This window comes from Aquarana catesbeiana, linkage group LG10 (assembly GCF_042186555.1).
Source record: "Aquarana catesbeiana isolate 2022-GZ linkage group LG10, ASM4218655v1, whole genome shotgun sequence".
Taxonomy (NCBI): Eukaryota; Metazoa; Chordata; class Amphibia; order Anura; family Ranidae; genus Aquarana; species Aquarana catesbeiana.
The window spans coordinates 213,196,453-213,223,557 of NC_133333.1; the positions used below are offsets into that span (position 1 = coordinate 213,196,453).

General features: G+C 42.5%; 1 protein-coding gene across 2 annotated transcripts in view; it reads right to left on the bottom strand.

Moving 5' to 3' along the window:
* The window catches only part of KIRREL3 (kirre like nephrin family adhesion molecule 3), a 1,308,166-nt gene that overhangs the window by 75,577 nt on the left and 1,205,484 nt on the right, over window positions 1-27,105 (bottom strand). Inside the window, exon 13 of one of the 2 annotated variants that reach the window (XM_073603284.1) lies at window positions 11,508-11,543. The exons of the other annotated variant lie outside the window; for it this stretch is intronic. Coding sequence (XP_073459385.1) covers window positions 11,508-11,543 — 36 coding nt within the window. The remainder of the gene's footprint in view (window positions 1-11,507; window positions 11,544-27,105) is intronic. 2 annotated transcript variants of the gene reach the window in all.

Consider the following 27,105-nt stretch of genomic DNA (forward strand, 5'->3'; position numbering starts at 1 on the left):
CTCAAGCACCAGTACGATCTCTTGTTTAAGGTCAGGAAGCTGCATAAAGGACTTCTGCTCTCCTCCTCTTGAGTTCCAACCAGTGGCGGCCTGTCCATTAGTGGCGTGTGCGTGCCGCCCCCCCCCATCCATGCATGGATTCCAATCTGGGGTTTTTTTTGACACATGTGATTAGAGCCAGAGGATCTTATAGGCTTCAAAAAAAGTGGGCTCGGGCACAGAGCTCTGCACCTGAAAACCACCCAGTTGTGTGACAATAGCGAATGAATATTCGCCATTGTAACACTGATTCTCCTCCCGGCCAATCAGGAACCTGTCACCCAATTGGCCGAAAGGAGATCCGATCAGATTGGCCGCCAGGAGGCGGAGGGAGGAAACGCAGGGGAACCGCGACAGCAGCTGTCCGGGAGAGAAGCCGCCGCTGCCCATGTGATGGGGTAAGTGTGGGCCGAGATTGACCCCCACGTGACCTGGCCAACCAACCGGGGGGGGTTCTGTGCCGTCCGTGACCTGCCCAGGGAGGGGGGGTTTCAGCGGGTGGAATGTTTGCTGCCCCCCGGTTCCAACATGCCCCCACTGAGTCATAGCTAGAGCTTTTGAGATCAAACTCTGCTGCATGAGGACTTCTGGCTCTGATTCAGCAAGGGGGCAATTGCTGCAGAGAGACCAATAGTTACAGATAGCAGCAGTCCTCTCTGCAGCCTCCTGCCCTTGAACATGGATTTTGACTGGCACATGAGATAATTTAGACAAGGCAATTAAAATAACACGTGTAGATAACACTGTTTTCCTGCAAACTTCTATTAACAGTCAGGCTGTATTCACACGTTTTGAATCAGGGGCAGAATCGCCACGATTGCCAATGCCAATTTCAGATGCCATTCACTTTAATGGCACTTAAAATCATAATGCAGTCCTGCATCGCGTTTTTAGGTGCCATTAAAATTAGTGGCATCGGAAATTTGCAATTTGTCATTTTACCAGAGAGTTTCAAAATCATGGGCAGAATCATGGCGATTCAAAACGCCCAGGTGTAAATTCAGCCTTAAAGCTGAACTCCAGGATAGGCAAATATTATCTAAATACAAAGTCATGTGCATTCTTAATTGAATCTTGGTGTGCTTTGTGTATTTCTTCCAGATCAGTGCAGTAATCCAGTGTGATACTTTCCCTCTGTGTAGGAGCTTCCTGTAATAAAGACCACTCACTGCTGTTCTTTCTCCTTGTGCAGGGTGACTGGTCTTGTATTTGCCCCCTCCGGTAGTTCTCTGTTGGCAGCCTTTAGTGGCTGGGGCTTCTGAGTCACTGCTACATTTACACATTAATATGTGGGTTTGTAAAGGAATTTGATGCACATAAAATGGATTTATATTCTTTTTGGCTATTGAAAAACATATCTTGATGAAAGTTTTGTGCCTGGAATTCAGCTTTAAAAATGTAATACTTCATTTGCACGGTCTGTTTATCAGTGGGCACAAGCCGGGGAAAGGTGAGTATACTATCTAATTTCTGTTCTGTTAAAAGTTTTTTTTTTTAATGCAAGAGGGGGTGCAAATGTAAACAGCAGACCTGGCTTTTTCGGTGCAAGGTATTCTTTAAAGAGGAAATAAACCCTGATGGGTTTTACTTCCTCTTTTTTCCCCTGCAAAGTAAGAGCATAATGGCCTTGTATGCATCGCATACTAGCCCATTATGTGCCACTTACCTGCAATCGAAGCCTGCGATGTCCCCGCTGGAGGCCGCATCCATCTTCGCTCCTCTTCCTTCCAGGGCTGCAGACTCCGGCTCTGTGACTGGCCGGAGTCGTGTGACGTCACTCCCATGCATGCGCGTGGGAGCCGTCAGTCACGGCACTTGCTAGTGAAGAAACGGCACGGGGGGGGGGCGTTTCTTCACAGAGCATGCGCCCATTACATCATCGGCACACTACAAGGTATCTCCTAAACAGCTCACGTTTAGGAGATATTTACAGTACCTATAGGTAAGCCTTATTCTAGGCTTAAATATAGGTACAAATTCCGCATTGGGGGTATACAACCACTTTAAGCTGCATACTAATTTAGGGAGCTTTCATACAGGATTATTATTGGGAGAAAGACAATTTTAGACTTCCTATGATATTTGACTTGTCTTGGGCCCTTAAAGGCTAGCCAGCATCTGCACAAATATTAAGGGCTCATTCAAATGAGCAAAATGGGGTGGATAGGCTGTTGTGTTCAGAAGCAACTAAATGCTGCCTGTGAGCAGTCTGTACTATGGGTGCATTAAAACTTCCAGATTAACTGGGGCCAAAAACATAGTTTCTGGAAGAAAACTGTGCCAAGGGCAGAGTCGCTTGTAACTGGTTGGATGATAGTGGCAGCTGCCAGCCTGTCATTGATTTCTACACTGTGTTCATGTCCACCGGGGGAACCTTTGACATTTGCCGGCAGACACTCTAGACTGCGAGTCTTATCCACTGATTCAACCACAGGGTATTTAATGGCAACAATTTTAATACATGATACTGAAAGTGGAAGATGGAGGTTGAAATTGTCATTGCTTTTTCTTTGAAACAAATAGGCTATTGTTAGCTTACAGTGGATACAAAACGTCTCTACACACCACTGTAAGAATGCCAGGTTTTTAAGGTGTAATAAAATCAGACGAAGAAGAGATTTTTGTTCTGCTTTTAGTCCTGGTTCACATTTGTGGTGGGGGAAGAACTGCATGTGATTCAGGCAGGAATCGTTCCGCATTCCTGATCAAATCACATGCGATTCTTTGCAGTGCAATTTGAGCTATTAATTTTGGATGGCTGTGTTTGCAATCCATGTCCAGCAGATCGCACACACAGTGTATAAAACGCACATAGAATGTGGGTTTCCCACACTGCGTTGTGATATGAACAAGCCCTACAGCAAAAGCCATGGTCCACAAAGACCTTATAAAGTATCAAACAGATCTCATTATTTGAAGTTATCAGTCAGGAGAATGGTACAAAAAATTTCCAAAGCATTAGATATACCATGGAACACAGTGAAGATGACATATAAGTGGGGAAAATATGGCATAACAGTGACATCACAACGACTTCAACATTCCTCCAGAACTGATGACAAAAAAAAAAAGAAAACTGGTCTGGGAGGCTGCCAAGAGGCCTTCAGCAACATTAAAGGAGCAGGAGGAATTTGTGGCAAGTAATGGTTGTGTAACAACTATCTTCTATATGTTTCATATTGTTTGGGCTGTAGGTTAGGATAGCAAGAAGGAAGCCTTTTCTTACTAAGAAAAACATCCAAACCCTATATCAAGTCTGCCAAAGCACGTGGAAAATGTGTTATGGTCTGATGGGACCAAGACTGAACTTTTTGGCCATTTTTCTAAAGTTTGGCACAAGATCTTTAGGGCTTTTTTTGGAATGGCCTGGCCAGAGCCTGAACTTGAATCTAAATAAAAAATCTCTTGGGTGACCTGAAGAGGTCTGTGCACAGGAAATGCCCTCACAATCTGACAGCTTTGGAGTGCTTTTGCCAGGAAGAGTGGTCAAAGATTTCCAAGGCAAGGTGCTACAGTATACTATATCTCCTACCCCAAAAGAGTGAATGTCGTCATAAATTCAAAAGGTGCTTCTACAAAGTATAAGTTTAAGGGTGTGCATATTTATGCAACCTTTGTATTGTAAGTCTTTATTTTTCCCCCTTTAAAGAGTTCGATTTGTTTTTAACCACTTCCTGACCATGCTATAGCTGAAAAACAGCTAAAGCGCAGCTCTCCAGTTCTGGGAGGATGTCCATGGAGGTCCTTCAAAGTGCGCACCTCCTGCTTGCCACCTCGTGCACATCAGGCCCGCTCTGTGACCACTGTGTCCTTTAGACACATCTGATCACAGATTGTGGTAAAGGGCCAATCACAGCAGCCCTTTACCATGTGATCAGCTGTGTCCAATCACAGCTGGTCACATATAAACCAACTTGGCAATTATCAGCATTCCTCGCATGCTGTCTCTGTATGAGGAAAGGAGAGCCGATTACCACCAAGTCTGACAGTGAGTACCTTGTTTATATTGATTATCAGGGCACTGATCATCAGTGCCCCGATGATCAGTGCAGCCTCACCAGCACACATCAGTGAAGACGAAAAATTACTTATTTGCTAAATTTTATAACAGAAATGAATAAAAACGTTTTTTTCCAAAATGTTCAGTATTTTTTGGTTTGTTTAGCAAAAAAAAAAAAAAAACCCTGTTGTGATAAAATACTGTCAAAAAAAGAAAGCTCTATCTGTCAAAAAAAAAAAAAAAAGGTTAAAAATTTAATTTGGGTACAGTGTTGCATGACCGCGCAATTGTCATTCAAAGTGCGACAGTGCTGAAAGCTGAAAATTGGCCTGGGAAGGAAGGGGGTACAAGTGCCTTGTAATTAAGTGGTTAATTGAATTGCAGGTCACATTAAAATGGTTGTAAACCCTTACATATACTCAGTGAAGTGACTAGCCACAGGTGATAGACAGAGATAAAACAAATCCTCCTACATAGGTTTTACCTGTTTATCTGCAGTCTTCTCTTCTATACAGCCAATAACAAAGTCCAGAATTTATAAAGCTTGTCTGCGCTGTCAGAAAAAAGGGTGCGGAGAGCTGAAAATAAAACTCTGCAGAGCTCAGTGAGGGCTCTGAGAGCTGATTGGAGGGAAGAGACACACCCCCCTCCACTCAGAGACAGAGGGGAGGCTGTCAATCAGCTGGAGCTCCCTCTCCCATTACCTTTTTCTTCTTGGTGTCAGGAAAACTTATCAGAAGTGATTGATGCGGATAGCAGGAGGAAAGTTTAAAACCAATCTTAGAAAGTAATATTTTACAGAAAATGTAGTTGATGTTTTGAACAGACTTCCAGCAGAGTTAGAGAGTCAGTCAACAGTAAGTGGATTCAAACATGCTTGGGACAAACATAAATTTATACTCAGACAAAAGTAAAAAAAAAAAAATTAGATTACTTAATAATATATATTTATGTATAAATTAAAGAATGTATTATTATGTATAAATGAAAGAAAAAAGGGGCAACTCAATGTTTTTTTTTTTCTGCCATCACTTTTCTATGGTTATACGTGCATGTAAGAGCCCTATTAGAAATCATGGGGCCTCGTACAGCCTATCTGACAGCTAAAGCATGATTTAGGCTGGGTTCACACCTATGCAAATTGGTTGCGGGTTTCCACGCATCCAATTCACAAAGCAGGAGAATGTGACTGGCTCTTTATGGAGCCGGCTCACATATCCCCGCAGCAGGTCCAGTGCAAATTGCTGGAAAAACACGTGCCTTTTTTGGTGCGTTTCAGGTCCGAATTCAGCCCATAATTCGGGGTGAACCATCACGCACCAGACCCCTGCTGTGCAACGTATGCGGCAATAGTGTGAACCGAGCCTTAAAGTGGATGTAAACCCAATGTCATCCTTTCTAAACTACTGCCATAGGTGTTATCTATAAGGATATACATGCCTCCTGCATGTATCTTTACCTGTCAAATGTCTCCCCTCTGTCTGTTATGAGAGCCGAAAAACTGCAGATTCTGTGGGTGGGTCTGTTGTCTGGAGCTTGGTGGGTGGAGTCAGTAGACTCCCCGCCCACCTCTACACTCCCCTTGTCGATATGCATTTTCTCCTGTGTATTTCCAACTGAACTGCTATGATCTCTAAGATCCAGTGAAAAGACAGTAAAGTAACCACATGACTTCAGCATGCCCAATCATGCTGAGGTGTGGAACAGCCAATCCTTGCAGAGCTGCTGAAGAAAGGAGTGGGGGAGGGAATTAAAAAATCATGCCTGTGTCTTAGGCTGTCACTCACAGCAAGGGGGAGGATTTGACAAAGTTTTTGTCAGTTTATCAAGAGTTCTCTCACTGAACAATAAAAGAGGATTGCTCAGAGATGGATTAACTCTGTGTGGCAAGACTGGGCTCAAAAGATAGGTAATCTTATACTCTACAGTATGATAAAAAAAAAAAAAAAAAACATTCGGGTTTACATCCACTTTAATGTAATGCAGTTTACATTCAGAGTTAAAATAAAAATGATATTCCCACGCTAACCAAAACTGTGTGTTTAGACACTGATGCAAACACTGAAGGAAATATCAAAACCCAAATGAACTATAAAATAAAGGTAGTGCTGTGCTGTAAAATGAATAATGTGCAAATAAAGTGCAAAAATGCTCAGTAAAAGATACACTTTAAAAGAGGCAATTTCCTATAATCAATATATATCGAATCCTTGACAATATAGAGAAGGCGTATCACATGCTCAACTTATTCTTCGTTAGATAAAACGGTGATAAGCTATATCCATATGATGTGCAAATAATGTGAAAAAAGTGCTCAGTTGAGAGATAACAAATCCGAAAAAAACATATAAAGATGTATCACATGCTCATCCTATAGAAATATATTCATATAAATATATGCAACAAGACTTTTGATAGGTGAAAAAAACAAGTAAAATGGATAGTGTCCATAAAATATAAAGTGCAGGATGGGTTGGTGACTGTATATTAACAGTGTCAGTCAAAAAATAAAGCTCTCTGGCATGGAGTGTTGATGGCAAGTGACTTCCTGGCTTCTGTACATCTTAATGTGTAGATGTCCCCTTACCTTACTGCTGTAAGGTAACAGCATGTGGGTAGATCTCTCTATGGAACGAATATGTCCCCTGGCAATCTCCCAGTCTGGCGTATCCGGCTCCGCTGGTGTGTGTCTCTAAACTGAAATCAAAGTCCCCTTTTTGTCCCTGGTGTGTCCGCATCAAATAGGCCTCGCAGTGGGGCATGAGGGAATGTAGAGTGATGCACAATAGTGTAGTAATTTTGAGTATTTATTTGGTAACAGCGAAAATAAAACAAGTTACTCACAATACAAAGTATCAAACAGGCATGTAAAAAACGAGCAGTGAGCTCGCCCACGTCACTTCCTGTGCCTATCCATTCTACTTGTTTTTTTCACCTATCAAAAGTCTTGTTGCATATATTTATATGAGTATATCTCTATAGGATGAGCATGTGATACGTCTTTATACGTTTTTTAGGATTTGTTATACATTTATCATAGGAATTTCATCTTTTAGTGCACTCTCAACTGAGCACTTTTTTCACTTTATTTGCACATCATATGGATATATCTTATCACCGTTTTATCTAACGAAGAATAAGTTGAGCATGTGATACGCCTTCTCTATATTGTCAAGGATTCAATATACAGTTGTGCTCATAAGTTTACATACCCTGGCAGAATTTATGATTTCTTGGCCATTTTTCAGAGAATATGAATGATAATACGAAAACTTTTATTTCACTCATGGTTAGTGTTTGGCTGAAGCCATTTATTATCAATCAACTGTGTTTAATCGTTTTAAATCATAATGGCAACAGAAACTACCCAAATGACCCTGATCAAAAGTTTACATACCCTGGTGATTTTGGCCTGATAACATGCACATAAGTTGACATAAATGGGTTTCAATGGCTATTAAATGTAACCATCCTCACCTGTGATCTGTTTGCTTGTAATTAGTGTGTATGTATAACAGGTCAATGAGTTTCTGGACTCCTGACAGACCCTTGTATCTTTATCCAGTGCTGCACTGATGTTTCTGGATTCTGAGTCATAGGGAAAGCAAAAGAATTGTCAAAGGATCTGCGGGAAAAGGTAGTAGAACTGTATAAAACAGGAAAGGGATATAAAAAGATATCAAAGGAATTGAGAATGCCAATCAGCAGTGTTCAAACTCTAATCAAGAAGTGGAAAATGAGGGGTTCTTGATTAGAAACCAAAAGCATTAAACCAAAGCACTGTCAGGCAGACCAACTAAAATTTCAGCCACAACTGCCAGGAAAATTGTTTGGGATGCAAAGAAAACCCCACAAATAACTTTAGCTGAAATACAGGACTCTCTGAAAACATGTGGTGTGGCTGTTTCAAGACGCACAATAAGGAGGCACTTGAAGAAAAATGGGCTGCATGGTCGAGTCGCCAGAAGAAAGCCATTACTACGCAAATTCCACAAAGTATCCCACTTACAATACACCAAACAGCACAGAGACAAGCCTCAAACCTTCTGGCACAAAGTCATTTGGAGTGATGAGACCAAAATTGAGATTTATGGCCACAACCATAAACGCTACATTTGGGGAGGAGTCAACAAGGCCTATGATGAAAGGTACACCATTCCTACTGTGAAACACTGATGTGGATCGCTGATGTTTTGGGGATGTGTGAGCTACAAAGGCACAGGAAATTTGGTCAAAATTGATGGCAAAATGAATGCAGTATGTTATCAAAAAATACTGGAGGAACATTTGCATTCATCAGCCAGGAAGCTGCGCATGGGACGTACTTGGACATTCCAACATGACAATGATCCAAAACACAAGGTCAAGTCGACCTGTCATTGGCTGTCATTGGCTACAGCAGAATAAAGTGAAGGTTCTGGAATGGCATCATTGAGGCACTCTGGGGAGATCTCAAATGTGCAGTTCATGCAAGAATTCAGCCCAAGAATTTACAGGAACTGGAGTTTTTTTTGCCAAGAGGAATGCGCAGCTTTACCATCTGAGAAGATAATAAGCCTCATCCACAAATACCACAAAAGACTGTAAGCTGTCATTCATGTTAAAGGGGGCAATACACGGTATTAAGAACTGGGGTATGTAAACTCTTGATCAGGGTAATTTGGGTAGTTTCTATTGCCATTATGATTTAAAAAAAGAGTACACACGGTTGATTGATAATAAATGGCTTCAGCCAAGTGCTATCAATGAGTGAAATAAAAGTTTTTGTATTATCATTCATATTCTCTGAATAATGGCCAAGAAATCATAAATCCTGCCAGGGTATGTAAACTTATGAGCACAACTGTATATTGATTATAGGAAATTGCCTCTTAAGTGTATCTTTTACTGAGCACTTTTGCACTTTATTTGCACATTATTAATTTTACAGCGCAGCACTACCTTTATTTTTTTACATTCAGGGTTCACATTCATATCTGGCCGGGGTGGCTCCACTCTGCTAGTCCCAGTCACTCTCTGGCGCTCACAGAAACATTGTGAGCCGAGAGGCGATGGCAGTGTTCCCAACCATTCGGAATGTGACTCCCTCCTCTGGCCATAGCATGACTACTAAAAGATGAATTCTAGTGTCCAGCGAGGTAAGCTTTCACTGGAGGGTCACAAGGGTATGCTGCATGTATACATAAATTGATCCAGTGACAGCTAGCAAGCTAAGAGGAAATGCAGCATTCCGTTGTGATCCTATGAAAGTGAGGGAGGTACCACAGTTCTACACTCTTCACTGTGTGGGACTCATTCTGCTTCAAAGCCAAATCCAGGACCCTCCCTCTGCTAACCAGATGAGGCTCAGGCCTAGTAGAGGAGGGCTGGCTATACTCACCTATCGGTAGCTCTGTGTGCATGTAGCTTCTACATGGCTGTTTACATTTTCTGCTATGTAACACATACAGCTGGCACCTGTGTCAATCTGATTTTGGTAAATTTGGTCATCGCCATTGTTGGTTAAATCTTGGGATGCCACCACTGAAATAGTGTCTCTGGTTTGTTTTTGTATAAGTGGCTTTAGAGTTCCTGTACATGCAAATAGCATACAAAATGTAAACATAATTCTTCCTAAGTGAAGAAACGTTGAGAAAAACAACAGAAAATGTCCACTCTGTGCAGAAGACTGTGTAAAACATCTACTAGGCCATATCTTTAATTACATTTTACCTTAAAGTGTTACTAAACTCACAACAGTAAAATCAGTCTGTATATGCAGTAAAGCATGCTTGTTATACTCACTGTGTAACCTAAGGGGTCAATCCTCCGCATTATGTAAAAACGCAGTTTGATCCTGTCTTCTCTGATCCTTCCCTTCTTTTACTGTCCCCTAAAAATTTCCTGATAACACAGAGTCTATGGAGTCAGGCTGCACATGCTCAGTTTGGTGTGTATTGCTAGAGAGTTTTTTTTTTTTGGGAGAGTGCATGTGAACAGCACAGGGTCAATCAGCACTATCCAGAAAGAGGGTCAGGGGTCTTGCAGTCTCATAGGACAGTCAGAAAACTCCTCCTACATGCTTTCACCAGTGCTCGGCTGGACACTGATAGAAGTCACAAGACTGCTATATACTGCTGACGAGAAAAGCTGTTTAGTAGTTTATATTTACTAAAATAACTGTATTTCCATGTTCTGTGTACTGTGGGAGACCAAATATAGTGAATGCAGGGTCCTGGGTTTAGTAACACTATAAATATATTGCTACTTTAGTTTCACTACTTAAAATCATATATGTCCTTGAAGGACTCTAGTATAATGCCTGGATATTGTGTAAACTGTGGCACCATAGCCATATTTAACCTTAAAAAAGTAATCTGGCAAATTTGATTGTTAGACAAAGAAGTGTGGTTCATTTGTAAATCGTATATATTTTATCAGTTTTGTTCCATTAGGCCTTCTACAAGCCCCTAAAATACCTATCTTACAAGCCAGAAGTGATCAACATTTTTTTGTAACCACAGAGATCTGTCTCTAGCTTTGTACAGTTATCTATGGACCATTCTCTCTCAGGCACCACATTCACCTTTTTACTGTAACCTACATCGGCAAGCAAAATCTGAATATTTCCCTAAAGATACAAAGACACATCCAGTGTGTGTGTGTGTACAGCCATAAAGATACTAGGCAGTGTATAAATACTGCACTAGCTTTTCTGGTCTGCCATCAAATATGGGAAAAGCCAACAAGTTTTTGAAAGGCAGCGTTGCCCTTTAAAATTTGCTAGCAAATTTCAAAATCTGGGGTTTCTAAGGTCATAGTGAATTTATATTGAAATGCCAGTGATGCCTGTGCTTTGTTAGTAGACATCTAGCTGTCTTAAATGAAGCCTCATGTATCAAGAGTGGAGGAAATACTTTCTTTAATCCTAAAATGTCCAAAAGAGAATTAATGGACAAAATCTGACTGGTTGCCATGGGCAAGAGATACTGTCTACCAGTTCTCATACATAAGGCATTAAAGAAACTCCAGCAGTAAGTTATTTCCACCACAGTTCCAGTTTCACTCTACTGTCAATAATTACATAGCCAGTAATGGGCTTTACTTTCCCCAAGTTGGTTGTAAAGGTGTACAAGAAATAAATATTTGAGGAGAATGTATAAATTTAAGTCTCCAAGAGAAATTCGAAGGCTGCAGGTGATTCAACTGAGCTGTGGAAACCCCTGAATAAACAATTTTGGGGGGGCCTGGACTTTAACAGGCAGGGACAATAGTTCCTGACATTACCCACTATACCTGCATGGATGGACGTTTCTATAATACACAACATATAAACAGAGAATGACAAGTTTAGTAGGTTGGCTTGAGATTTCCGGTCTTCTGCCCATGGCCTTAGACAGGAGGAGGCCTCGTCTCTTGGTAATTCAGCGGGGTGAGCACACACACAGACAGAACATGGGATTGTCACCCGGAGGTCATGCATCCATACCTGGCTCCATACTGGCTCCTGACTGCATGTTCCGACCTGTTTAAAGATAAAACAGGTGTCTTTGGGCTTGCAGGTTTGGCATGCTACTTATACAGATTTATTGAGGACTAAGCTACTATCAATGATAAATAGAAGGGCTTATTTTTTCCATAGACTGGCCTTAAATCAGCATCACTTTTAAACCACCCAAAGTGCCAGTAATATTTTTAACGTTTTTTTTTTTTTAATGATTAAAAGGTAGCCCAACACTTTCTTACACTCCAGCCCTGAAAATATATAATATACTTCATAAAAAGTGACACTCAATCAAAACTATTTAGGTTGAACAGCCTGGATTGAAGAGATTTAGGGGTCCTCTGCTAAAGCTGACATTTTAATGGATTCATTCTCAAGGCAAAGAGTGAAAATCCATTCGGGACATCCATTTTTTTCTTGGGCAGCAAGCCTAATGCTGGAAACTGCTGAATCTCCCATCTAAATTATCAGAATTGACTCAATAATTATCTGCAGTAATTTAAAGTTTTTTTTTCTCTTGACGTAAAACATCTTTATTTCCCGACCGTCCTGTCGACAGAGCAGAGATTCTTAATGCGAGTCAGTGTAACTGCAAAACACAGAGGCTTGACAGGCCAGCGTAAGAATGGAGAAATAAATAAATATATTGTACAATTTGACTTAATTCTGTCACTTTGTCTGACAGAATCTTGATGTTTTTGACTATAGAATCAGTATCGGGCTCCAGCAGACGGGATAAGACACATTTAATTTGTGTCATTTTTTTCAATTCCTGTCCTGTTTGACAGATGTCCTCTTATGTTTTTGCCTTTTGGGTCTAGATTAGAAGAGCAGCCGAATCCTTTATTAGTTTTAACACTGCGAAAAGAAAACAGGAAGTGGTGGAGGTTTTACTTTACATGTCTTTCATTTTTCAAGGGCAAGTCAAGAGTGTTATCAGTGAGTTCTATCAGTAGTCTGTCTTTTGCCCTTCAAATCCTTCACTATAGGAAATGTAACTTGTGTGTGTGTATGTGGTTTTTACCACCTTAAAGGTGTCTTCTTTTATGAATAATACCCATGATTCATACCTATATCCTAGGTGGTAGAACTGATTTTTCTTGGCATTCATTTACCTATCCATATGTAACCATCGCTCAATCTGATTTGGTCCCCCAACCATGTCTTACAGCCAATGGCTGGGAGCGACATTCAATCAAACAAAAGAAGACCTGCCTAATAACCCCCATTGTCCCTCCCCCTCAAATCCTGCCCCAAAATAATCCAAGATGGCATTATTCGCCAGAGCCACTCATCGCATACCCTTTGCATATGCATAATTGGAGGGAGATTTCATTTTGGCTGCCTTTCTATGTCTACAGGGACCCTTAAAATGACTATTTCGCTTAAAACAAAAATAATGTTTTGAGCAGATGTGAAATGTAAGTACCTAGGAATGTCTAGTGGTATCTGCAACGTAACACAGCTTTCATGGTCTCTACATGCCTTAATGCCAGGCTGTTGATGGAAGCTCTGGCACTTCCTGGGTGGGGATGGAGCTTCTCTTTTTCACTCCTGACTCATTTTAGTGAATGGCAAGAAGGGCATAGCAGTGGGCAAAAGGTAATGTGAAGGAGTAGAAGGAAGCAGGCAAACTAATGATACCTTGAAGAATAAGAGCTTTGCCTACTCAGCATGGCCCAGAACTAGAGCATAGAGGGAGCAATGAAAGCTGCTGCACTAATGAGATTAGAGGTGTACATTGATTGCCTGCTCTATGCCCTAATACTAGACTGCTCTGATTCTAGCAGCAAAAAAGTCTAATGAAAAGCAGGATATTGTTCGAAAACAGGTTTCCCAAACCTATAAAGACGTGCCAACAACATATGCTACGTTTTACCTATTCTGACCTGTATTGTATTGTATTATATCATGCTGCCTGAGCATAGTGAGGAATATATGAAGCTTTTATTGCATTATGGAAGTAAAACTTTTATTTGCATGATGGAAGCAAAACTTTTATTTGCATGATTTAGGTCTGCTTAGCTACAACATGCTAGGGAGAAGGAGCAGGGACAAAAAGGATGCACTGAGGTCTCAGTTTTTTTTCTCAACATTTTTCTGTTATGGCTGCTACATTTGGGTTATGTTATGTGGCCAATAAAAATGTAAATTGTGCCTAATAGGGCAAGGACTATAAAGCAAACCTATAGTGACTACCTATGCCTTTTGACTTTTTTTTTTTTTTTTTTTTAGAAAGGAATGCAGAAAAAATATATGTAGAAATATACTTTAAAGTGGTTGTAAACCCTTATTGTACATCAATCCACTGAATGAATAAGCCCCAGGTGATACACAGAGATGCAAAACAATCATTCTACATAAGTTGTACCTGTTTATGTGTTCTCTACAGCCTCCTAAAGCATACACAGCATTTCTGCGCTACAGAAGGTAGGGGGGGCAGGAATCTGATGTCACACACTGCCCAACATAGAGCAGGGAGCTGAGTGTAATCTGGGACACGAGTGGAAGGAATGGACACCTCCCTCTACACAGTATCTCTGGTATCCGCATAGACTGCCAGAAGTGACTAGCAGAGGAATGACAGGGCAGACAAATCACAAAAGGTGCTTCGTATCAAAGCAAGTACACACTATAGAAGGATATGCTTTGATAATTTTTAATTTTACAGGTTTACAACCACTTTAAAGTTCATTAGGGGACACAGGATCAGAAGTAAATCAGAAACAACTGGGTAATACTGATGCCTTCAGTAGAAATTAGAGAAATTTAAGCCATTGGCAAGCCTCATATAAACACTCCCACTTCCACGATGCTTCAGTTTTTTTGCTAGTGTCCTTGTATGATGGAAATCCTCTTTGGAGAAAACTTTATCCATTTTTTTTAACACATTTTCTACTAACGAGACATTTTAACTTCAGTTGATTCATTGTCCTGCTACTGAGCTGAACTTTTAAGCAGCTAACTGAATTGGCTAATCCTCAGCTCTGCCTGGAGGCTTTACCTGGACCCCGCCACACTGAAGATTGTAGGACTTGCCTGTAATGTGATCTTGGACATTGGGCGTTGGTTATGGCACTCCCCAGACATCTAGTGCACTTGTTTGTTAGCCACAGAGTGCTTAACAAGTCCAGGGCAGTGGTACAGCCTCAGGTGTGACCCTGTCCCTGATGACTCTGTCGGAGAGATGGGGTAAAATGTAAAGGTGGTGGTGTCTGTCTCTGTGAGAATGATCTAAAAGAAAGTGTGAAGGAGGACCTTATGAATGGAGAGCGTGATGGTGCTGAAGCATTATGGGTGGTGCTGCATATAGCTGTGCGTATAGTTAGTTATTGGAATTTGTTACAGGCCACCCAGTGTTAATGAGGAGGTGGAGACTCAGCGCTTTGCACAGATAGAAAGGGTTGCAAGGACTGGGACAATAATAATGGGGCATTTTACCTACTTAGAAATTGACTGTGTAATGGCACTGCTGAAACAGCAAAAAGGGTGGATATTTTTAAACATGTTACTAGACAATTTTATGGTACAGTTCATAGAGGCCTCAACTAGAAATTATGCTTTACTAGACCTGTTATTCTTAAACAATGCGGAGATTATTACTAAATGTTCGTATAAAGGAACATCTGGATAGCAGTGACCATGGTTTCATTTAATGTACGCTATAAACATCAAACACATACTGTAAAGTTTAAAGTGCTTAACTTTAAGAGAGCACATTTTCCCAGGCTGCTCTCCAAGATTTCGACTGGGAGGGAATGTTGCCATTAAAGTGGTTGTAAACCCACATGGAAAAAAAAAAAAAAAAGACCTGCGAGACAAAGGCATAATGAGCTAGTATGCATAGCATACTAGCTCATTATGTAATACTCACCTGAGATCGAAGCCCCGCTGCGGTGCCCATACACAGCACCGGCCGGCGACGTTTCTCCCCGGAGTTACTTCCGGAAATTGTGGCTCCGGCTTTGTGATTGGCCAGAGCCGCAATGACGTCACTCCCGCTCATGCGCACGGGAGCCGCCGGTAACGGCACACTGACTAAAGCAAACGGCACGTACGTGCCATTGCTTCAGTGCACATCTGCCAACGACGTCAGCACATGCAGATACAGGGATATCTCCTAAACCTCCTACCGCTGAGAAAGTCCTGTTGGACGATACGCGTGCGGGAGTATCCCTGGACGTCACTGCAGCCACCTTGTCATTTTTGCTGTTACCATTCATTGAATACCTGTCATCTTAGCACTAGGTTTAGTGCCGCTTATGTGAGTACCTGTCTTTTAATAAAGGATCTAGTTCTAGCCATACAGAGAGCACTATATTATTCTTTTGCATTTCATGTGATTACGGGAGATAAACAGTCTTTACTACCGAGCGAATGCGGTGCCCGGCTTCCCATCCAAAAGTTTAACCTTAACCACCATTGGTGGCGAATGCCTATATGACCTTCCTGTTAGCTCAGGGGTCCATTCTAGAAGGTGAGCGGTTTGACTAACAAATGGTGTGAGCACGGATTAAGGAGCACTTCAAAATTTGCATGCAGCACCCTTTACCACCGTTGATGTCCCTGGCTTTTCCAATTACACTTGTGTTTTTTTCCTCACATGATTCATATGGACTTTTAGTTGTTAGATAATTTTTTTAGCGCTGCACTGTCCGTTATAGTTAAGCTTAAAAGGGTTTATATATTTGCCTTTAGTGTTCAGCTGCTTTTAGTTGTCAATAGGTTTTGCGCTGATTGTTTGCTTTTGATTGTCCAGGTTTAGGAGATATCCAGGGTAGCTACAGGTAAGCCTTATTATAGGCTTACCTGTAGCAAAAAGTGGATTGTAAGGGTTTACAACCACTTTAAAGAACACAGAACAGAAATGGGAATGCTTCACATTTACTGTATACAAACACGTTGCTAAATATACTTCCATGGTCAAGAAGTTTAACCGGTTCAATACAGGGCATTTTCACCCCCTTCCTTCCCTGGCCAATTTTTAGTTTTCAGCGCTGTCGCACTTTAAACGACAATTGCGCGGTCATGCAACGTTGTACCCAAAAAAAATTGACGTCCTTTTTTCCCCACAAATAGAGCTTTCTTTTGGTGGTATTTGATCGCCTCTGCGGTTTTTATTTTTTGCGCTATAAACAAAAGAAGAGCGACAATTTTGAAAAAAACACAATATTTTTTACTTTTGCTATAATAAATATCCCAATTTTTTTTTTAAAAAACAAATTTTTTCCTCAGTTTCGGCCGATACGTATTCTTCTACATATTTTTGGTACAAAAAAATCGCAATAAGCGTATATTGATTGGTTTGCGCGAAAGTTATAGCGTCTACAAAATACGGGATAGATTTATGGCATTTTTTAAAAAAAAATATTTATTTATTTTTTTAGCGGCGATCGTAATTTTTTTTCGTGACTGTGACATTATGGCGGACACATCGGACACTTTTGACACATTTTTGGGACCATTCACATTTATACAGCGATCAATGCTATAAAATTGCATTGATTACTGTGTAAATGTGACAGGCAGTGAAGGGGTTAACCACCAGGGGGCGGGGAGGGGTTAATGTGTTTCCTAGGGAATGCTTCTAACTGTAGGGGGAGGGGACGTACAAGGGGAGGAGACCGATCTGTGTTCCTCCGTTCTGGGAACACAGATCGGTCTCCTCTCACCTGACAGGCTGTGGATCTGTGTGTTTACACACACAGATCCACGGTCCGGCCCGGTTAACGGGCAATCGCGTGTGCCCGGCGGACATCGCGGCCGCCGGGCACACGCACCGGGTCCCGAGCAACGCAGCGGGCGCTCGCGCGCGCCCCCTAGACGGCCGGGAATCCCAGGACGTCATATGACGTCCACCCAGGATGGGAGATCCCATCCCAGGACGTCATATGACTATGGCTGGGTAGGGAAGTGGTTAAAAGGCTAAAAATGTAACCTATGTGGCTCACATCCAAAGTTAAAATAGCTATAAATAATAAGAAAATAACCTTTAAAAAAATTAAAATGAAGAAACACTATCATTTAAATGTTACAAAGAAAATAAAAGAATATGTAAAAAAGGAAATCAAGACTGCAAAATTTGAAAAGGAATGACAGGTTGCAAAAGGAAGTATTCTTCAAATATATTAACACTAAAAAGGTCAGGTCTGAGCATGTAGGCCCCATATTAGGTAATTTTGAGCTTGTTACTGGGGACATAGAGAAGGCAAACCTTCTTTGGCTCAATGTATACAAAGGAAAATGGGGAAGCTCCTTAATAAGGATTATATTGACATAACCCCTAGACCAGATGTCCTAAGGGTCCTCAAAGATCTGCTTTATGTGTGGTCCTGAAGCCTTCTGGGACATGATATGTCCCAGAAGGTTGCAGAGGGAGGAGCAGAGGAGAACTTTTGGTGGATCTGTCGCTGCAATCAGACCAGAAGTGGGAGCTGGTACCTGTCAAAACCAAGGACCTGCGCCCCCCCCCAAAAAAAAATTAAAAGTCAACAGCTACAAAAACTGTAACTGCTGACTTTAAAAAAAAAACAACCACTCACCTTCTTTCCTTGGCACCAGTATCTAAACTGTGGGAATCCAGCTGTGACAGCTTGCGGCTTCACAGCCGGGTGCCCACTTAGCATTGTGTATGGTCCCGCAGTCTTCTGGGATCTATCATGTGTTAGAAAAGACTGCGGGGGGGGGGGGGGGGAGGGCTTTTGTATTAAAAGAAGTATACACTCAAGAGAAAGAGAGACACCATTTTGATCCTGTACAAATTGTTGGTAAGACCTCATCTAGAACATGCAGTTCAGTTTTGGGCACAAGTTCACAAAAAGGATATCCGTGAACAATAGAAAGTGCAGAGTAGGGCTACCAAACTGATGAGGCCTGGAGGAGCAAAGCTACAGTATAAGGAAAAATTAGCTGAACTGAATTTATTCTCTCTTGAGAAGAGGAGATTAAGGGGGAATATGATTAACATGTATAAATACATAAGTTGGGCATATAGTGAACTTGGTGTAGAGCCATTCACTTTCAGGTCATTACAGAGGACAAGGGGGCACTCTTAAAGTGGTTGTAAAGGCACAAGGCATTCTATGCATCAAGGGAAAAAACCTTCTGTGTGCAGCAGCCCTGGGGCAGCCATCAGAAATTTCCGGGCCCATTACACAGCTTTAGGCCTGGGCCCCTTCCCCACCGAGCCTGACCACCAACATTCCCCAGGGCTTGCCCACGGGCCGTACCACTGAATACAAACACCGGCCACCTCACTTTTACGTACTCAGCCCCCCTCAATCCTGTATATATGTCAGCCCCCCTCACACCTGTATATATGTCAGCGCCCCCCCCCACACACCTGTATATATGAGCCCCCCTCACACCTGTATATATGTCAGCCCCCCTCACACCTGTATATATGTCAGCCCCCCTCACACACCTGTATATATGTCAGCCCCTCCCCTCACACACCTGTATATATGTCAGCGCCCCACCACACACCTGTATATATGTCAGCACCCCCCCACACACCTGTATATATGTCAACGCCCCCCAACACACCTGTATATATGTCAGCCCCCCCCACACACCTGTATATATCAGCCCCCCACACACACACCTGTATATATGTCAGCCCCCCACACATACCCGAATATATGTCAGCGCCCCTCCCCCCACACACCTATATATATGTCATCGCTCCCCCACACACCTGTATATATGTCAGCCCCCCCCACACACACACCTGTATATACCAGCCCCCCTCACACCTGTATATATGTCAGCCCCCCACACACCTGTATATTTGTCAGCCCCCCCCCACACACACCTGTATATATGCCAGCCCCTCATACACAAATCTGTTAACACACAAGGCTCTGGCCCCTCCCAGTACACAAACAGCCCCCTTCCCTTTCCTTCACAGCCCCTACTTGTAAAGAAGGTCTTCCTACCTAGTCCCAGCCCGTTTTCACAAAGCTGACATGTTGCTGAGAGTACAGATCAGACCAGGGATGCACATGCACATAGTAGCCAGAGGTGGCAGTAAAGAGCTCAATGTCTGAGCTCAATGAGACGAGAACAGCAGAAGCTGTGAAATCGTTTCTGTACTGCACACAGCATGGCTCCCCTTCACCCCTCCGTCCTTCATCTGGCTCTGGGCGGGCCCCCCAGGCCCCGGGGCCCCTTACAGTTGTGACGGCTGTACCCCCCTGATGGCGGCCCCCCTCTTGATAAAGCAATGTCCATAAGAGCCTTGTCTTTTCGGCGGACTCGTACTCCTGATTGGCTTTTGGCAGCAGTGGGAGCCATTGGCTTGTGATCGCCCCCCCCCCCCCCCCGTGCCTGCGGTGGTCGGATTCGTTAGAGAACCAATCAGTCCTCAGGTTCAGGCCAATGATTTATGGCCTGGACCTGCTGATTGGTCCTGATGAATGAAATCCTTCCCCTGCTTGTGTAAGTGTAAAGTGATGTCATCTCTCCTCCTCTTTTCGATTCCAGCGAGAGGAGAGAGAACGTCTAAACGTGAGTTGCGCAACACTACACTAACACCAATACACATAGGTACATTTGTCACCCCCCGATCACCCCCCCAGTTAACCCCTTCACTCCCTGTCACTGTGTCACCAATTGCAGTTTTCATATTTTTCACTGATCACTGCATTAGTGTCATTTGTGACTGTAATAAGTGTTAGGGTAGTTAGTAGTAAGCCCTGGTAGGTCTAGGGTACCCCCCTAAACCCCCCAAATAAAGGTTTACCCCTTGATCTCCCCCCAGTTAACCCTTTCACCCCCTGTCGCCAGTGTAACTAATAAATCTTTTTTCTGATCACTGTATTTGTGTCACGGGTGAAGCTAGTTAGCCAGTTAGTTGATTTGTTTCACCGTCAGGTTTTTATAGCATCAGGTACCCCCATATATTACCTAATAAAGGTTTTAACCCCCTGATTGCCCCCTAGTTAACCCTTTTACCCCCTGCCACCAGTGATCACTGTATTAGTGTTACGGGTGACGCTGGTTAGTTTGCTTTTTACAGCGTCAGGGCACCCGCCGTACATTACCCAATAAAGGTTTAACCCCCTGATCGCCCGGCGGGTGATATAAGTTAGTTTAGCTAAAAACTATAAGTTAGTTTTTAGCTTCAGTCAGGGTCTGCGTCGCCCCAGGCAGCATCAGATTCGTGCCAGTAAGACTAGCACCCACGCACGCACCATACACCTGCCTTGGTAGTATAGTGTCTGAACAGATCGGATATCTTTGATCTGATCAGAACTATATTAGCATCCCCAATAGTTTAGGGTTCCCAAAAATGCAGCATTAGCAGAATCAGCCCAGATACCTGCTAGCACCTGCGTTTAGCCCCTCCGCCCAGCCCAGCCCACCCAAGTGCAGTATCAATCGACCACTGTCACTTACAAAAACACAACACACGTAACTGCAGCGTTTGCAGAGTCAGGCCTGATCCCTGCGAATACTAACAGTTTTTTTGGTAGCGTTTGAAGCAGTCGCTGACAGTGAGGAGCTCTTTTTTAAGACGTATGACCTTGATGGTGTGGGTGTGTCATTGCCATCATCCCATATCAATTTGTACAAAATTATATATAAACCTCTGAAGGGATTTTTAAGGCAATGAAATTTAATCGGATTTTTAAATAAAAGAATATTTATTTATATCAATAGATTCTTAGAAAATATAAAAATACAAAAATTACATAAATGGTGCAAAGACAAGATTACATAAATGACAATTCCTGGGTTCAAGAAAAGCTTGTGTGTACAGCAAGTCACATTACAGTGTAACATGGACTAAAAAATGAGAGTATATGAAGGAAAGTGATGTATCGCACTACCCGGTAGGGTCACTGCAGACGATACCGTAGCGTAGAGTAGTGGATTCCAACGCGTTTCAACAAATACAGTCTTCTTCAGGGAAATACATCACAATCTAAAAAAATTCAGAGATGGTAATATTACTTTTTGTAACTATATGTATCCATGCATTTTCCACATTGTGAAAATGTCACAAAGACTTACATCCTCTCAGAACATCTCATGGATGGGTGTAGTCTCCCATGGTAAGGATCAAAGGTCCCAAACCCTCAGGGGTTAAAGAGTCCTATATTACTACAAGACGGCTGGATGAAGAAATTTTATCCAAATCTTTGGCATTTCCAGCATCAAATAACTGATAGCTGTCAAAGAAATAGGGCATAGTGAGTGACAAGTGCTAATGAGATGAGGTGGGGGGGTGGGGGGGGCTGGGGTTGCGCCGCATCGGCCACCCACAGCAAGTCCCCCTCCAACTCCCTCCAGCCCCCCCACACACCAATAAAGATTATGCAAGAGTTTACCCAAAACGGAAAGAGTCCCGTTTTAGCATGAGAGATAAAGCACTTACTTGTTCCAGTTGTATAGCCCAGGATAGAAAATTCTATCCTGGGCTATACAACTGGAACATGTAAGTGCTTTATCTCTCATGCTACAACGGGACTCTTTCCGTTTTGGGTAAACTCTTGCATAATCTTTATTGGAGGGGGACTCGCTGTGGGTGGCCAATGCGGCACAACCCCACCCCCGCACACCCCACCCCCGCCCCCCCACCTTATCTCATTAGCACTTGTCACTCACTATGCCCTATTTCTTTGACAGCTATCAGTTATTTGATGCTGGAAACGCCAAAGATTTGGATAAAATTTCTTCATCCAGCTGTCTTGTAGTAATATAGGACTCTTTAACCCCTGAGGGTTTGGCACCTTTGATCCTTACCATGGGTGACTACACCCATCCATGAGATGTTCTGAGAGGATGTAAGTCTTTGTGACATTTTCACAATGTGGAAAATGCATGGATACATATAGTTACAAAAAGTAATATTACCATCTCTGAATTTTTTTAGATTGTGATGTATTTCCCTGAAGAAGACTGTATTTGTTAAAACGCGTTGGAATCCACTACTCTACGCTACAGTATCGTCTGCAGTGACCCTACCGGGTAGTGCGATACATCACTTTCCTTCATATACTCTCATTTTTTAGTCCATGTTACACTGTAATGCGACTTGCTGTACACACAAGCTTTTCTTGAACCCAGGAATTGTCATTTATGTAATCTTGTCTTTGCACCATTTATGTAATTTTTGTAATTTTTGTATTTTTATATTTTCTAAGAATCTATTGATATAAATAAATATTCTTTTATTTAAAAATCCGATTAAATTTCATTGCCTTAAAAATCCCTAGTGAGGAGCTCTTTTTCCTGTGAGTCTCACTACTGTAACAGTAAATTTAGAGACCAAAATGTGAAATCGAAGGTACAGTAGTGAAGAGGCCTACACGTTTCTGAGCATGACAAATAGTGAAGAGGAAGTCATCCATCTGTCAGATTCAGGCTCAGAATATAATCCTGTAGACAGCAGCGGCACCCTGACAGTTTGCTCTGACGACGGAGTTGTGGTCCCTGCCAAGGTCAGGCATACCCAACCCCGCTCTTCTGCTGTTGTTGAGGTGCAAGAACCGCAGGGCTCTTGTATGGTGCAGAGAGCCAGTACTAATGATGCTCATTCTTCTGGTGAACTGACAAGCACCAGCAGCCTAGCACACCCTGGTCCTAGTCAAACCGGCACTGCAGTATCACATGGTGATGTGGTGAGTCCCATAAGTGCAGTTCAAGCTGGTGAAGTGGCTAGCACAACTAGTATCCCACAGCCAACAAGAAGACAAAGACAGGCCTGTCGTGCCCATAGTGCCCTTCCTGCTGCATTTGCCAATCCAAATTGGGAGGCCACCACTTCTGCAGCACCCGTACTTTCCCCATTCACTGGCCAACCCGGAATTCAGGTGGAAACAGTTGATTTTAGGTCACTTGATTTTTATTCGCTGTTTTTCACGGAAGATCTCTATATATCTATTGTGGACCAAAGCAATTTGTATGCTGGTCAATTCATCGCTGCTAATCCCCATTTGACCCTTGCTAGAGAATGGAAACCTATTACGGTTTCCAAATTTAAGACCTTTCTGGGCCTATCCCTCCTCATGGGCATAACTAAAAAGAGTGAGTCATATTGGTCCACTAAGCCAATTCACCATATGCCCGTGTTCTCTGCCTCCATGGCCAGGGCACGATACGAGCAGATCTTGGGGTTCATGCACTTCAATGATAATGAACTCTGTTGTCCTCGGGGTGACCCTGGATATGATCGGCTCTACAAAATTCCCTCATTAACCACTTCAACCAACAGTGTGCAGCCTTGTTTAAACCCAATCAAGTTGTCTGCTTTGATGAGTCCCTGATTAAGTTTTCTAGTCGCTTGTCTTTCAAACAGTATCTTCCCGGCAAGCGTGCCAGATACAGGGTCAAGATGTATAAGCTCTGTGACAGGGCCACAGGCTATACATATAGTTTTATGGTTTACGAGGGAAGAGATAGTTACGTAGAGCCGGAGAACTGCCCAGACTACATAGCGCTGGTAAGATTGTGTGGGACTTGGTGTCACCCTTATTCGGAAAGGGTTACCATTTGTATGTGGACAATTATTACACGAACGTGCCACTTTTTAGTTACTTGTTTGATCATGGAATTGGCGCATGTGGCACCGTGCGATCTAATCGCTGGGGCTTACCCCAGCGGCTTGTAGATTCCCGTCTTAGGCTGGGGGAGAGAGCCTGCTTGAAGTGTAATAATTTGCTCGCTGTGAAGTGGAGGGATAATAAGAATGTTTTTGTTCTGTCTTCCCTTCACGCAGACACGACGGTCCAAATTCCTACAGCGACTGGTGTTGTGGAGAAACCCCTCTGTGTCTACGAATATAACCTTAATATGGGAGGGGTGGACCTCAACAACCAGTTGTTGGCGCTGTACCTAGTTGCCTGTAAGGCCAGACACTGGTACAAAAAAGTGTCTGTATACGTATTCCAACTGCTGAAAGCTTATGTGCTATACAAAGTGTCAGGATGAACTGGATCCTTCCTTAAATTCCAGGAAGAGATCATCACAGACCTGTTTCCAGACAGTGCTGTGCCCCACCTTCCCAACGCAAATGCAGTAAGCCGGCTGCATGAATGTTTTTTTCCGTATGTCCTCCCTGGAACCCCTACCCAACGAGCCCCCAAAGAAAATGTTGTGTCTGTAGAAAGCGCGGATATAGGCACGACACCCGCTATTATTGTCCCTCCTGTCCTGATCATCCAGGTCTTTGCATCGGTGAATGTTTTGAATGCTACCATACACTAGTGGAGTATTAGCGTAGGGTACAGCACTGCACAGACTAGGACACACTTTCACAGGGTCTCCAAAGATGCCCTCACATTTTGAGAGACCCGAACCGTTACAACTACTACAACCATAATGCCCCGTACACATCGTCGGATTTTCCGACGGAAAATGTCTGATAGGACCTTGTGGTCGGAAATTCCGACCGTGTGTGGGCTCCATCACACATTTTCCATCAGATTTTCCGACACACAAAGTTTGATGCCCCGTACACACGGTCGGATTTTCCGATGGAAAATGTCCGATCGGATCGTGTTGTCGGAAATTCCGACCATGTGTGGGCTCCATCGGACATTTTCCATCGGATTTTCAGACAGTTCAAAATCCCCCCAAATGACCCCTTTTTGGAAAGTAGACACCCCAAGCTATTTGCTGATAGGCATGCTTAGTCCATGGAATATTTTATATTTTGCCACAAGTTTCGGGAAAATTACATTTTTTTTTTTTTTTTGCACAAAGTTGTCACTAAATGATATATTGTTCAAACATGGCATGGTAATATGTGGAATTTCACCCCAAAATACATTCTGCTGCTTCTCCTGAGTACGGGGATACCACATGTGTGGGATTTTTTGGGAGCCTAGCCATGTACAGGACCCCGAAAACCAATTACCGCCTTCAAACTTTCTAAGGGTGTAAAATGGTGATTTCACTTCCTCATTACCTATCACAGTTTCGGAGGCCCTGAAATGTCAAGATAGCACAAAGCCCCACAAATGACCCAATTTTGGAAAAAAGACACTTCAAGCTTTCTGCTGAGAGGCGTGTTGTGTCCATGGAATATTTGATATTTTGCCACAAGTTTCGAGAACATTACAATTTTTTTTTTTTTACACAAAGTTGTCACTAAATGATATATTGTTCAAACATGGCATGGTTATATGTGTTATTACACCCTAAAATACATTCTGCTGCTTCTCCTGAGTATGGGGATACCACGTGTGAGACTTTTTGGGAGCCCAGCTGTGTATAGGACCCCCAAACACCAAGCACCGCCTTCAGGCTTTCTAAAGGCGTAAAATTGTGATTTTACTCCTCACTACCTATCACAGTTATGGAGGCCTGAAATGTCCTGATAGCACCCCCCCCCCATATGACCCCACTTTGGAAAGTAGACACCCCAAGGTATTTGCTAAGAGGCATGGTGAGTATTTTGCAGCTCTCATTTATTTTTGAAAATGAAGAAAGAAAAGAAATTTTTTTTTTTTCTTTTTTCAATTTTCAAAACTTTGTGACAAAAAGTGAGATCTGCAAAATACTCAACATGCCTCTCAGCAAATAGCTTGGGGTGTCTAGTTTCCAAAATGGGGTCATTTGGGGGGGGGGTTGTGGGCATTTTATGGCCTCCGAAACTGTGATAGGCAGTGAGGAGTGAAATCAAAAATGTACGCCCTTAGAAAGCCCGCAGGCGGTGAAATTATCTTCGGGGTCCTGTACGAGGTTAGACTGCCAAAAGGTCTCACATGTGGTATCCCCATACTCAGGAGAAACAGCAGAATGTATTTTGGGGTGTAATTCCACATATAACCATGCCATGTTTGAACAATATATCATTTAGTGACAACTTTGCGTAAAAAAAAAAGATATAAAATATTCTCGAAACTTGTGGCAAAATATAAAATATTCCATGGACTCAACATGCCTTTCATCAAATAGCTTGGGGTGTCTACTTTCCAAAATGGGGTCATTTGGGGGGGGGTTGTGCTATCTTGGCATTTTATGACCTTCAAAACTGTGATAGGTAGTGAGGAGTGGATAGTAAATAAATAAATGTAGCGCTATGTGTAAAATTATAAATATAAAGTGCAAATCTCTAAAATAAATAAATCCTACATATAAATGAATAGTCCATAAAATGAAAAAAATAAGAAGTAAAACAAAAAACTCTTCTTGTGATCAGTGTATCCACACAATTCCACCACAGTAGGTAGTGAGGAGTGAAATAAAAAATTTACACCCTTAGAAATCCTGAAGGCAGTGCTTGGTTTTCGAGGTCCTGTAAGCCAGTGATCATCACCCTGTCCTCAGGGCCCACTAACAGGCCAGGTTTTATGTATTACCTTGGGGAGATGCAGACTAGAATACTGCAATCACTGAGCAGCAAATGATATCACCTGTGATGTATTTCAGTTATCTTGCAAACCTGGCCTGTTAGTGGGCCCTGAGGATAGGGTTGATGACCACTGCTGTAAGCAGCTAGGCTCCCAAAAAGTCTCACACATGAGGTATCCCCATACTCAGGAGAAGCAGCAGAATGTATTTCGGGTATAATTCCACATAACCATGGCACATGTGAGCAATATATCATTTAGTGACAACTTTGTGTCATTTT